Source organism: Nelumbo lutea, chromosome 5, assembly GCF_056320005.1.
Source record: "Nelumbo lutea isolate HS-2025 chromosome 5, American lotus-T2T, whole genome shotgun sequence".
NCBI lineage: Eukaryota > Viridiplantae > Streptophyta > Magnoliopsida > Proteales > Nelumbonaceae > Nelumbo > Nelumbo lutea.
The window spans coordinates 76,906,794-76,918,547 of record NC_142688.1 but is presented as its reverse complement, the minus strand read 5'-3'; the positions used below and the strand labels follow the sequence as shown (position 1 = coordinate 76,918,547).

At 35.7% G+C, this 11,754-nt stretch overlaps 1 protein-coding gene across 1 annotated transcript; it reads left to right on the top strand.

The window, feature by feature from the left end:
* The first annotated feature begins 1,580 nt into the window (after positions 1 to 1,580).
* LOC148852982 (uncharacterized) lies at positions 1,581 to 10,831 on the top strand. The gene is made up of 8 exons (XM_088946928.1): positions 1,581 to 1,769; positions 6,925 to 7,069; positions 7,146 to 7,314; positions 7,451 to 7,721; positions 8,869 to 9,134; positions 9,221 to 9,436; positions 9,548 to 9,656; positions 10,305 to 10,831. The coding sequence occupies exons 1-8, from the start codon at positions 1,619 to 1,621 to the stop codon at positions 10,364 to 10,366; spliced, it is 1,389 nt and encodes a 462-aa protein (XP_088803054.1). The 5' UTR covers positions 1,581 to 1,618; the 3' UTR covers positions 10,367 to 10,831.
* Positions 10,832 to 11,754: the final 923 nt, after the last annotated feature.

Here is an 11,754-nt window from a genome sequence, read left to right as displayed (position 1 = left end):
GACCAAAACCAACGGTTTTAAAGAAAAAACAAAACCAGTCATTTGATCGGTTCCCATTTCTTCCGATCCCACCGTCTGATCCGGTTTTGAAAACCATGATTAAATTACATATCAGCCGTTTGACAATCTCTAATGAAGTTATAAATAGCCATTGCAGCATATACTATTATAATTTGTGACTTCATTGGGTATGATGACATGTATTTGAAAATTGGAAAATGTTTCTCAATAACTCTAAAGCATTACTTAATTACATTGAGAAAAAAAATAATTAAAATGTTCTTCTTTTGTTCTTGGTTGTTTACCACGTGGAAAATCGAGGAGATGGTATCAAACGTATCAATATGGAGTAGTGTCCTGGAAAATTTTGATACCTTATATCAACAACATAAGATTTTCCCTATAAATATCTCAAACTTAATATGATAAATATATTAAAATAAAAAGTTTTTAAATGATATTTGCTCACCTTCTAAAGATTTCAAAAGGTCGATATTTAGATTAAGGATTATTTCCACAAAAACATGTGAATCCTTCATACCAGTGAACCACATATTAAAATTACATTTAACCATTATGATTTAGTGTTTGCCTTCATTCTAATACCCAAGCAAATGTTTGTGCCTCATTGATAGATTCAATGAAATTCTACATAGCATAAGATAATCAAATACATTATCATACACTAAACTAATGAGAGTTACTTTAATCATATAAAATTACCAAGATGTACCTTAAAGTAGGGCCAGTATGTAAAATGTGTGAAGGGATGGCATTTGGATCAATGGGTCTTATATTATTCATCACTAATGCACTAAATGCCAACAATGCATTATCAAAGTGTCTACTTATTGTCTTTCCAAAATAGTGAAATCGGTCTTTTATTTTAATAACTAACATGGTGTTTGGAAGCGTGGGCGTTTTTGGGACCGATTTTCAATAAAAAAATACCCATGCTTTCAAGACCCGTTTTTCACAAAAAAAAAAAGAAAAAAAAAAACGCTTCTGTCACATAGGCAGTGAGCAATACTATGCTATTTGGTAAGGTGATTTTAATCACCGTTTTTCATGTAGGTGATGACAGGTAAGCACCACATAGGATACACATCAATCAACCGTTAGGGGAAGTGGGATCCCAATTTTCAAGACATGCCTGATTTTTTAATAATCGACTGAACCAAATAATGAGATACATGGGTGTTTGTTGGAACACCTATGTGGATCCGACATGGCACTGTTTTTTTGAAAAACGGCCACGATTCCTAACATTCCCTAAATGTATCCATTGAGAACGAGGCTTTCAATTGAATCTATCCATTCTCCAAGAGCTGATCTAATAGCAAAATGCTAATTTTGCCACGTAGAAGATGGCTAACTCAACTAATCTTGTTTGAACCACATTAGAACGAATTAGTTACTTTTCTATTTATTTACTCCCAGTGACCCAGTCTATGGGAAATTCGATAATTGGGATCTTGCCACGTGTGATTCAACTTTCAAAATAATTGACGACAGGACGTGTGTACATAAGGACTTTCTTGCTGCCAATAGGCCATTTTGCACATCTTCGTCACTCTCCTCGTTTGCATAGTTTGGACAAGCAGTTTCATCTACAGAAATGGAGATGTTCTACTACCTTTTGTTTGGGGGTCTTGCCTTAGTGGTAGCAATCCTTGAGTTCAGCAAGACCACCAAGGATCGTATTAATGCATCTGCTGCTTTTCATTCTTTCAAGAACAACTACCTTGTCGTATATTCTCTCATGATGGGTGAGCTAGATCTTCCCTTAACGTTCCAGAATTCTATTTGGGATATCGAACTTTTCTTGTAAAATTAGAAAGCTCATATTTTTGTAATGTTTCCTAATATGATTTTGATTCGAGTGTCTCTACTTTTCTAGTAAATTCCTGATGTCTACTTGATATGTTTTATGACATGGTGTTTGGAAGTGTGGGTACTTGTTCGGATTTTCCAGACTGATTTTTAAGAAAAAACGTTCATACTTTCAAAACTCGTTTAAAAAAAAAAAACGCTTCTGCCATGTAGGCAGTGAATAACACTACTGTTTGGTAAGGTGATTTTTATCACCGTTTTTCATGTATGTGCTGACAGGTAAACACCACATATGATGCACATCAGTTTACCGTTAGGGAAAATGGTTCACCATCGGTGGGGTCCCGATTTTTGAGGTATGCCCAATTTTTTAATAATCGGCTGAATCAAACAATGAGATACATGAGCATTTATTGAAACGCCCATGTGGATCCGACGTGACACCGTTTTTTTGAAAAACAGCCACAGTTCCAAACATCCCCTAAATTTCTCTTGATGTTATCGTTTGGGAATTGTCTTTCATGAACATGTTAGGTTCGTTGTAGGCTAGGGGTGGAGTTAGGAATTTTTTATGAGGGGCCAAAACCTAAAGTAGATGGGGGGAGGGGGAATAGATATGGATGGGCCCATGAAGGGGCCAACAATTAGGGTGGGGAGTGGGTTGGAGGGAAATTTACATGAAAAAATGTATTATAAGGGAGGATTTTTTAACCAAGGTGGGGACATGGCTCCCTTGGGTTCCCTAGCTCCATCCCTACTTCGACAAACAATCAGTAATAATAGCTTAAAGTGGAAAGTTATTGATCTTAGGATTGAAGTTTATATTTGACAACTCAAGTGCATAATTTTTGTTGGTGGTAAGACTGCTAAGACTACTAAGCTCCACCCCTACTTCCACATTTTGAGTGCATTTCATTATGATTTGGTGTTTGCCTTCATCCTAATACCCAAGAAAATATTTGTGTCTCATTGATAGATTCAATGAAATTCTACATAGCAATGGATAATCAAATACATTATCATACACTTAATTGATGAGTTACTTTAATCATATAAAATTACCAAGAGGTACCTTAAAGTGGGGCCAATATCTCCTATTATGTAAAATGTGTGAAGGGATGGCATTGGGATGAATGGGTCTTATATTACTCATCAACAATGCATTATCAAAGTGTCTACTTATTGTCTTTCTAAAATATTGAAATTGGTCTTGAATCATCTTATTTCTTTTGTGCCCAGTAGTCATTAAAAATATTGCCACTTATTCTTCTATAGCCATACATTTAGTGGAAGTGGCGTTTGATTGCACTTTTCATATGTCTTAATCTGAAAATGTTGCTTTTTAGACATCTTCTTTGTTTGGTATGACCTCTTATTACAGATATGAAATTGGATTTCAGATCTTAATTTCTAAGAGGTGGAGAGATTGCTTAATGCGCTCAGACCTAATTCAGAGGTGTATAAAATACATAAATGCTCTCAAAGAAATTTTAATATTACATGTTTTTGTCCTTCATGTAAATCGAATCGAACTGTCCCTGTGACCTAATGAAGCTCCACCGCTGCACTCTCTCTCTCTCCCTCTCTCCCTTGTCTTCCCACTGCCGCTGCAGCGGCAGCTCTCACTCTCTCTCTCTCTCTCTCTCTCTCTCTCTCTCTCCCATTGTCTTCTAGCTCTCGTTCTCACACTCTCTCTCTCTCTCTCTCTCTCTCTCTCTCTCTCTCTCTCCCATTGTCTTCTAGCTCTCGTTCTCACTCTCTCTCTCTCTCTCTCTCTCTCTCTCTCTCTCTCTCTCTCTCCCCCTCCCCTGTTTTCCCACCACCGCCACCGCCGCTACCGACGGCAACTCTCTCTCTCTCCCCTTGTCTTCCAGCTCTCGCTCTCACTCTCGCTCTCTCTCTCTCTCCCCTTGTCTTCTTGCTCTCGCTCTCGCTCTCACTCTCTCTCTCTCTCTCTCTATCTCTCTCTCTCTCTCTCCCTCCCTCCCTCACCTATCTTCCCACCACTACCATTGCTAGACTTGTTCATGGGCCGGGCTTTCACTTGTCACTAATGAAAATATACTAGGCCCGAGCCCGAGCCCAAGCCCGGCCCTGGTAAAAAGTCTGAAACCCGACCCCAAGCCCGAAGACAGACCTAATTGAAAAAAAAACAATTTTCCCTATTCAAATTAGAATTAAAAATTCAGATAGTATTTTTTTTCTATTTAAATGAACAATGAGCCTACAAGATGGTATTTTTTCCCTTTCTTTTATATTTTAAAACATAATTTTACATTCTTAAATCAAAAAAATTATTTAAATGGACATAATCACATAATTAATTTTAAGTTTAATATTAGGTCGGGTCGGGCCAAGCTATTTTGACAAAACCCGAGCCCGGCTCGAATTTATTGCAGGCAGGGCTTTTTGGTCCGAATTTAAGCCCGCGGGCCTATAAGCATGTTCAAGCCCGTTCAAGGGTCGAGCTGAGCCGGGCCGGCCCGTCGGACCACCTGACCCATGAACAGGTCTAGCCATCGTCGTTGCAAGTTGCAGCGGCAACTCTCTCTCTCTCCCTCCCTCCCTCCCTCCCCTATCTTCTCACCACTGCCACTATCGCTGCAACATGCAACAACGGTGGTTTTATGAATAATAATAATATTTTTACTAATTATTTTAATACGTTAATTATTTTTTATTAAATTTACTTGTGTTATTTATTAATTATTAATTATTTTTATTAACTAGTAATTTTTATTAATTAGTAATTCTTAATTATTTTTTTAATTTTTAAAAATTATTTTAATTTTATTTGTGTAAATTATTAATTATTTTAATATTTTTATAGTCATTAATTATTTTTTAATTTTAATCATTTCATTTATTAATTAATAATTAATAATTTATTATTTTTTATTTGTATTGTTTCAATATTATTTTGAGGTTGAAAATTATTTTTATGAGATAATGCAAATTGAACTCAACATTTCCAAATAATATGTTTTAGGAGTAAAATAGTAAAATCAGTAAATTTCAGATGATAAAGGGTTGATCCAATACAAACAAATTCATGGATTCAGATTCTCTAAAAAGTAGAAAAGCAACTATGCCTCTTTTCAGATTTCAAACACTTTTAATATCTTTTTAACTTTTGAGATCTGAATTTTCGGATTTATCAAGTGGGTTTTAATAACTAAATGTATCCATTGAGAATGGGGTTTTCAATTGAATCTATCCGTTCTCCAAGAATTGATCTAATGGAAAAATGTTAACTTTTTCATGTGGAGGATGGTTAACTCAGCTAATCTTGTTTGATCCACATTAGAATGAATTAGTTACTCTTCTAATTATTTACTCCTAGTGACCCGGCCTATGGGAAATTTGACAATTGAGACCTTGCCACTTGTGATTCAAAATAATTGATGACATGACTTGTGTACATAAGGACTTTCTTGCTGTCAATAGGCCACTTTACACGTCTTCGTCACTCTCCTTCGTTTGTGTAGGACAAGCAGTTCTATCAGCAGAAATGGAGATGTTCTACTACCTTTTTGTTTGGGGTCTCGCCTTAGTGGTGGTGGCCCTCGAGTTCAACAAGACCCCCAAGGGTGTTTGTTTTTGTTTACGTTTATTTATTAAACATTTATTGATGGTGCCACATAGGCGCCATCTCATCATTTTCTCTCTCTTGTTCTTCTGTATGTATCGAAAATGAAAAAAGTGAATTTTGGTTTTTGTGCATACCAGTCATTTGGGGAAGTTATTTTTTAAAATTTTCACAAACGTCCAGGCGTTTATTCACTATTATGCTGATGTGGAACCTAGTGGCACATAATGGCACCTAGTTGTCATAAACACTTGCAATTATTACATTTCTCTATTTTACCAACAAATAAAGTACAAACATTTATTCAATAAACATAAAGTTGAACCAAACACATACTACTATCTACTGCTTTGAATTCTTTCAAGAGAAACTACATGGGTAAGCTATATCTTCTCTTAACGTTCCAGGATTCTATTTGGGATATCGAATTTTTCTTGTAAAATTAGAAAGCTTCATATTTTTGTAATGTTTCCTAATATGATTTTGATCCAGGTGTCTCTACTTTTCTAGTAATTGGTTGTTTTAATTAATTCCTGATGTCTATTTGATCTGTTTTTTGAATTTCTATTGATGTTATTGTTTGGGAATTGTCTTTCGTGAGCATGTTGGGTTTTTTAAGCTTAGGGATTTTAGGATCTGCTTTTCAAGTGATTAAGATGTGGGATGTCGGTGCCATTATTGTTCCTTATTTCGGGTGCGAAAATTCCTATTTATGTAGTCTTCTATTGTGGTTTTCATGCCATTACTCTTATGCGTGTTTTTAATCTCTTTTCTGATCTAATAATTGTGTGGTTCATAACTTAGGCTTAATCTTGCTTTAATGGGTCTTTATTGCTTTATCTTCTTGACAATAATTGATTTCTTATACTAATGTATTTCTGTTTTTTTGATGAATTGCCCCATAAACCGCATTGTGATGTTTTGTCAAAAGAATGGTAGAGATCTAGTTGCTAAAACATTGGAAATGGAGCATTCTTGAAGAATGCATCACAGTGAACCATATATGGGGTGGGTTATTTTTTATGGGGCGTTCTTTTTTTGGATTTTGAGAGGGGGGAAAGTTGGTCAATGGGATTTTGGTTTTCATCGACCAAGAATCCCATGTTCTTTTTTTCAGATTTATGTGAGGATCAGGGAAAGATTATTTTCCTGGGTACCACTTACCCGGATAAGTGATATCCATCTCCTAGGTGAGTAAATAACTTTCCCACCTAGGGGGAAAGTTGTCAACAATTGAATGGGACGAAAATATCCCTTTTAATAATGAATTTTTATCGCTAAAATGGTTATTACCTTATTTATATAAGAAATAAAAGAACATGAATAAATGCACTCACCTAGGGGTAAGTATTTCCCCTGAAAAACCTACCCAGGTAACTGCATTTACCTGGGTAAGTAACTTACCGAAAAGCGAACAGGGCTTTACTCCTAACTAACCATAATTGTTATTTGTTTTTTCATCAATAGCTACTTCTAACTAATTATCGTTCATCCGGCAATAGCTGGAGATTGGCTGCAGGGTCCTTATGTATATTACCTCTATAGCCAATATGGCTTTGACAAGGGGGATATCGGAAGGCTCTTTATCGCTGGTTTTGGATCCTCAATGATATTTGGGACAATTGTAGGATCTTTGGCAGATAAACAGTAATTTCTCTCTCTCCCTTTCCCTTCTTCTTCTTGTGTGTTTCTCGTTCTTAATGCTTTTATACACCAAATTCAGGGGTCGGAAGAGGGCTTGTGTAACTTACTGTATAACTTACATCCTTAGCTGCATCACCAAGCATTCTCCTCAATTCAAGGTCCTAATGTTAGGACGTGTATTGGGAGGAATTGCCACTTCTCTCTTGTTTTCAGCTTTTGAGTCATGGCTTGTTGCAGAACATAATAAGGTAAGGGTGTTCAGCAGATATCCCAACATTTGTAGCTCAAAATTTTTTGTTAAATAATCCTCTTTATGGTTTACCTCATGTGTACAATGTTTACTGAGAATTGTCTTCCTCATTGTGGTATCCTTGTACTGTACAGAGGGGCTTTGATCAGCAATGGTTATCCTTGACATTCTCCAAGGCTATCTTACTAGGCAATGGCCTAATTGCCATTGTTTCTGGGTTGTTAGGAAATGTCTTAACTGACACACTGGGTTTTGGTCCGGTTGCCCCCTTTGATGCTGCTGCATGCTTACTTGCAATTGGGATGGCCATTATCCTATCATCATGGAGTGAAAATTATGGAGATCCTTCAGACAATAAGGACCTGCTTACCCAGTTTAAGGGTGCTGCTACAATTATTGCCTCTGGTGAACCTCTTATACAATTTTAACCTTTATTTCTTTGAGCATTACTGTTATTTGGTGAAATTCAAACCTAAACATTCACAATTGGATAAACTGAAAGAATGCCTATTCACTATCTTTTTATATGCATGGCACAAGGGGATAGAATTCCATTTAGGCTCAGTTTGGAAAGGAGTATACAAATGTGTAGAGTGCAAAACCTTGTATTTTGTATGAATTTGCACTGCACATATTTGTATTTGTACTTGTTTCCAAACCGAGCCTAATGATTTCCCTTATGTGATCTTTCAAGTGGAATTTATCAAATGGTGGACAAATTGTGTGGTTTAGCCTCTCTTAGGGCTGCAAGTCGGGCCAGGTTAGGTCGGGTTGAGGCCAACCCTAGCCCAGTCCTAAGTTCTAAACCCCAACCCTAACCCTAGCCCTCACTAAATTCCTTCAACCCTAACCCAACCCAACCCAACCTTCTTCCCCACACTTAAAACCTCATAAATTTCTCAATTTTAGATCTTAACTCAATTTTCACTACATATATTAATCCTATGTTTCATTAGTATATGTTTGTTGACATTTTTTTTTGTTTTTTTGGTACACAATTCAAAAAACAACTGTCAGAAATAACTATAGTTTATTATGAGTTATGGCTTATGATAGATCTTTCTTGGACGGCAAACAACAAAGAGGAGATGAATAAAATTTTAAAAAAAAATAATAATATTATTATTATTAAGGTTTTAGTCTTTCTGATTAGGATTAAGTGAAGTGATTATCTTAAAAAAAATATATGATACTATGTAGTGGGGGCTATGCAAATATCATGCATCTAAACAAATCAATGTATTTTATATATTACATATAATGTATATTTATATATGACATGTACTACAGAGTCGGGTTTGGGTTGGTTAAGGGGGTCAACCCTAACCCAACCCGAAGCAAAGTCGGGTTCATGAATTTTAACCCTAACCCTAACCCGAACGTCAACCCGACCCCACCCAATTTTTTCGGGTTGGATTCGGGCCAACCCGGCCCAAGTTGCAGCCTTAGCCTCTATTTTGCTCCACATTACCTTATGACAAAAGATTCTTTAGTATTGTTTTGGTTTTCCTTTTTGTGGGAAAACTATAACATTGTGAGTCATGTGGGACAGATGAGAAGATTGCATTGCTTGGTGCAATACAGTCACTGTTTGAAGGTTCAATGTATACCTTTGTGTTCCTGTGGACTCCTGCTTTGAGCCCAAACGGTGAGGACATACCCCATGGTTTCATATTTGCAACATTCATGTTGACGTCAATGTTGGGTAGCTCCATTGCTTCTCGTGTCATGGCACGTCCGTCCCTCAAAGTTGAGGGCTTCATGCAGATTGTTTTCATTCTTTCATCCTGCTCTTTGCTGCTTCCCGTTGTCACTACTGTACGTGGTTTTCTCCAATTTTACTATTTTCTTTCAGACAAAACTCAAAAGTGATCTCTGTCTAACCTAAGTGTTAACCTGGACAGTTCTTGGTGCCACCCTCTAGTGTGAAAGGTGGAAGCATCTCTTTTTCAGGGTGTATCCAGCTCATTGGTTTCTGTACATTTGAGGGCTGTGTAGGTATATTCTGGCCAGCAATCATGAAAATGAGGTCCCAGTACATTCCTGAGGAGGCTCGAAGTACCATTATGAATTTCTTTCGTATTCCTCTCAACATTTTTGTCTGTGTTGTGTTGTATAATGTAAGTAGGTTATCATCTATATGAGAAGAAAGGCAACAAGGTTTTCTTTATCAATCACTGCTTCTGCTATCCCTACTTTGGATAACGGTTTGTTTTCTTCTTGTTGTGAAGGTTAATGCATTCCCCATCACTGTTATGTTTGGCATGTGTTCTATCTTCCTCTTTATGGCAGCAGTCTTGCAGAGGCGGCTCATGGTGCTTGCAGAGAGCTACAAATCAAGTTAAGTTCTACACATGGTTTAAACTATCGATACGATGCGCCCTGTATCGTATCTTTTGAAAAAGATATGATCCGAAATGCCTGTTTTCAGGTGTTTCGGATCTCCAATTTTTTTAAATAATAAAAAACATGTTTTAATATTCTCAAAAAACCAAAATTTGAAAAAAAAAAAAACTAAAAAAAGTATTTCAACCGTTTCTAAGTACCGATATCAGTCGTATCGTATCATACTTTGAACCTTGGTTCTGATGAGTTAAGTGTCAGAGTATTCATGAATTTATTAATAAGTTAAGTCTCAATTGGTTGGTGACTAAGGTTATTTCTTACAATTTACTTTTGACTTTCTCCCTATCATTGGTTTTTTACTTTTGTGTGTATATTGAGAGTTGGGGGGGAGATTGTCTATTATTATAGACTGATGACTAGTATCCTATGAACCCAACATTTTAAAACTGTGGTTTAACCGATGTGTCCATTATTTGACGGTTTAACCAGATGGATTATTGAAAATTGAAGTGTGCTTGATTGGCCTGCTAAACTAGTAATCAGAGAATGAAAATTGAAAATTGAAGTCTAGGATGGTTTTGAAACATTGATAAACCTAAAATTGCTGAAAATTTTAACCTCTTGCTTCTGAATTTGTTGCAGAGCAACAGGATTGGACGTCAATGAAAGAGAGGGACACAGAGACAGAGCCGTTAAATATATGATTGGTATTAAGATAAATGGAACCCACATAGAAATTTGGAAAAGGTTAGAGAAACAAGAAAATCTTTTTTTGGTTATGGAAAACACCGGTTCTATTGTCACTTGTTGTTGCAGCAAAAGTCTAAATAAGGAGAATATAGAGGAGATTTCTTGATTTGTTTGAAGAGGGGATACATCTCTAACGGATAATCAGTTGGCAAAGGCTAGATTCCAAACAAATAGCAATATATGTAGTGAAGAGTGGGAGCTAGGACTATTTTAGCTGTTTAGGATGTTGTTACAATATCCTAGCGCCCTGAAAATATCAGGTATATGTTGGTTTTAATTCTTGGAGAGTTCAATTTTCAAATATGTAATTAATTGATCCCTTAACCACTTTACATCCATTTTTTATAATCCCCCAATTTGCAATTGTATTAAGTGACTTCACATAGAGAATACTAATTTGTTTATTTGCTTAAACTGATCTTAAAGGGCTTGATGTTTGTGGATGAGACCTTTTGGGTTGGCATCTTCTTTACATGGAAACTAAGAGCCTTACCCTAAGTATATGCTTAAAAAGAATAAAAAAAGATCAAAATTGGCAGTAGCCCATTATTAGAATCACTCATTTTTCTCAATGAAAGTTCTCTTTCTATTATATTTACAAAATAAATCAAAATTTACTCCCCTCTTGTCAATTTAAGGCAAAACAACTTTTGATTTAAAGCATGAAGAACATGCTCATTTAGTTATTATTAAAGGTTGAAACTAATTATCAATTGATTAAAGAGGGGAAAGTTGTGTTAATACTCATTCAGTCCATCTTTTGATTTTACATTGAATTTTCTATTTAGTAAGACAGATTCTGAATTTCATTAATCACATCCTTACTATCTATCCATGAACTTAAATTTCATTTTTTGTGTTACTAAGCATAAAACAATGGTTGATAGTAATCCAATAAGCAGTGGATCAGCTATCTTAAGAAGTGAATCAATATGGAATAGTATCTTTGCAAATTTTGATACCTTATATGAACATAATATTTCCCTATAAATACCACAAACTTAATATGATAGACATATTAAGAAATTTTTTTAAATGATATTTGCTTACCTTCCAGAGATTTCAAAATGTCCATATTTGGATTAAGTATTGTTTCCACAAAAACATGTGAATCGTTCATAGCTAGGGGTGCTCACGGTTAACTGAATCGTGGGCTAATTTTTGAAATCGAATCGGGGTTATTGATTTTCGAAAAACCAATAACTGAAACCAAACTAAAGCCGATCTGCTAACCATTTGACTGTTTCGGTTAATTGTTGGTTTGGTTCATCACTTTTTCAGTTTTTATTATTTACAATATTTACTATAAAAAAATATATAAATATATAATAAAATATTAGAA

Coding starts and splice junctions, on each gene's coding strand:
- LOC148852982 (XM_088946928.1), top strand. CDS start 1,619: ATGGAGATGTTCTACTACCTTTTGTTTGGGGGTCTTGCCTTAGTGGTA. Junction 1,770..6,924: donor CGTATATTCTCTCATGATGG/GTGAGCTAGATC, acceptor ATCCGGCAATAG/CTGGAGATTGGCTGCAGGGT. Junction 7,722..8,868: donor TGCTACAATTATTGCCTCTG/GTGAACCTCTTA, acceptor CATGTGGGACAG/ATGAGAAGATTGCATTGCTT.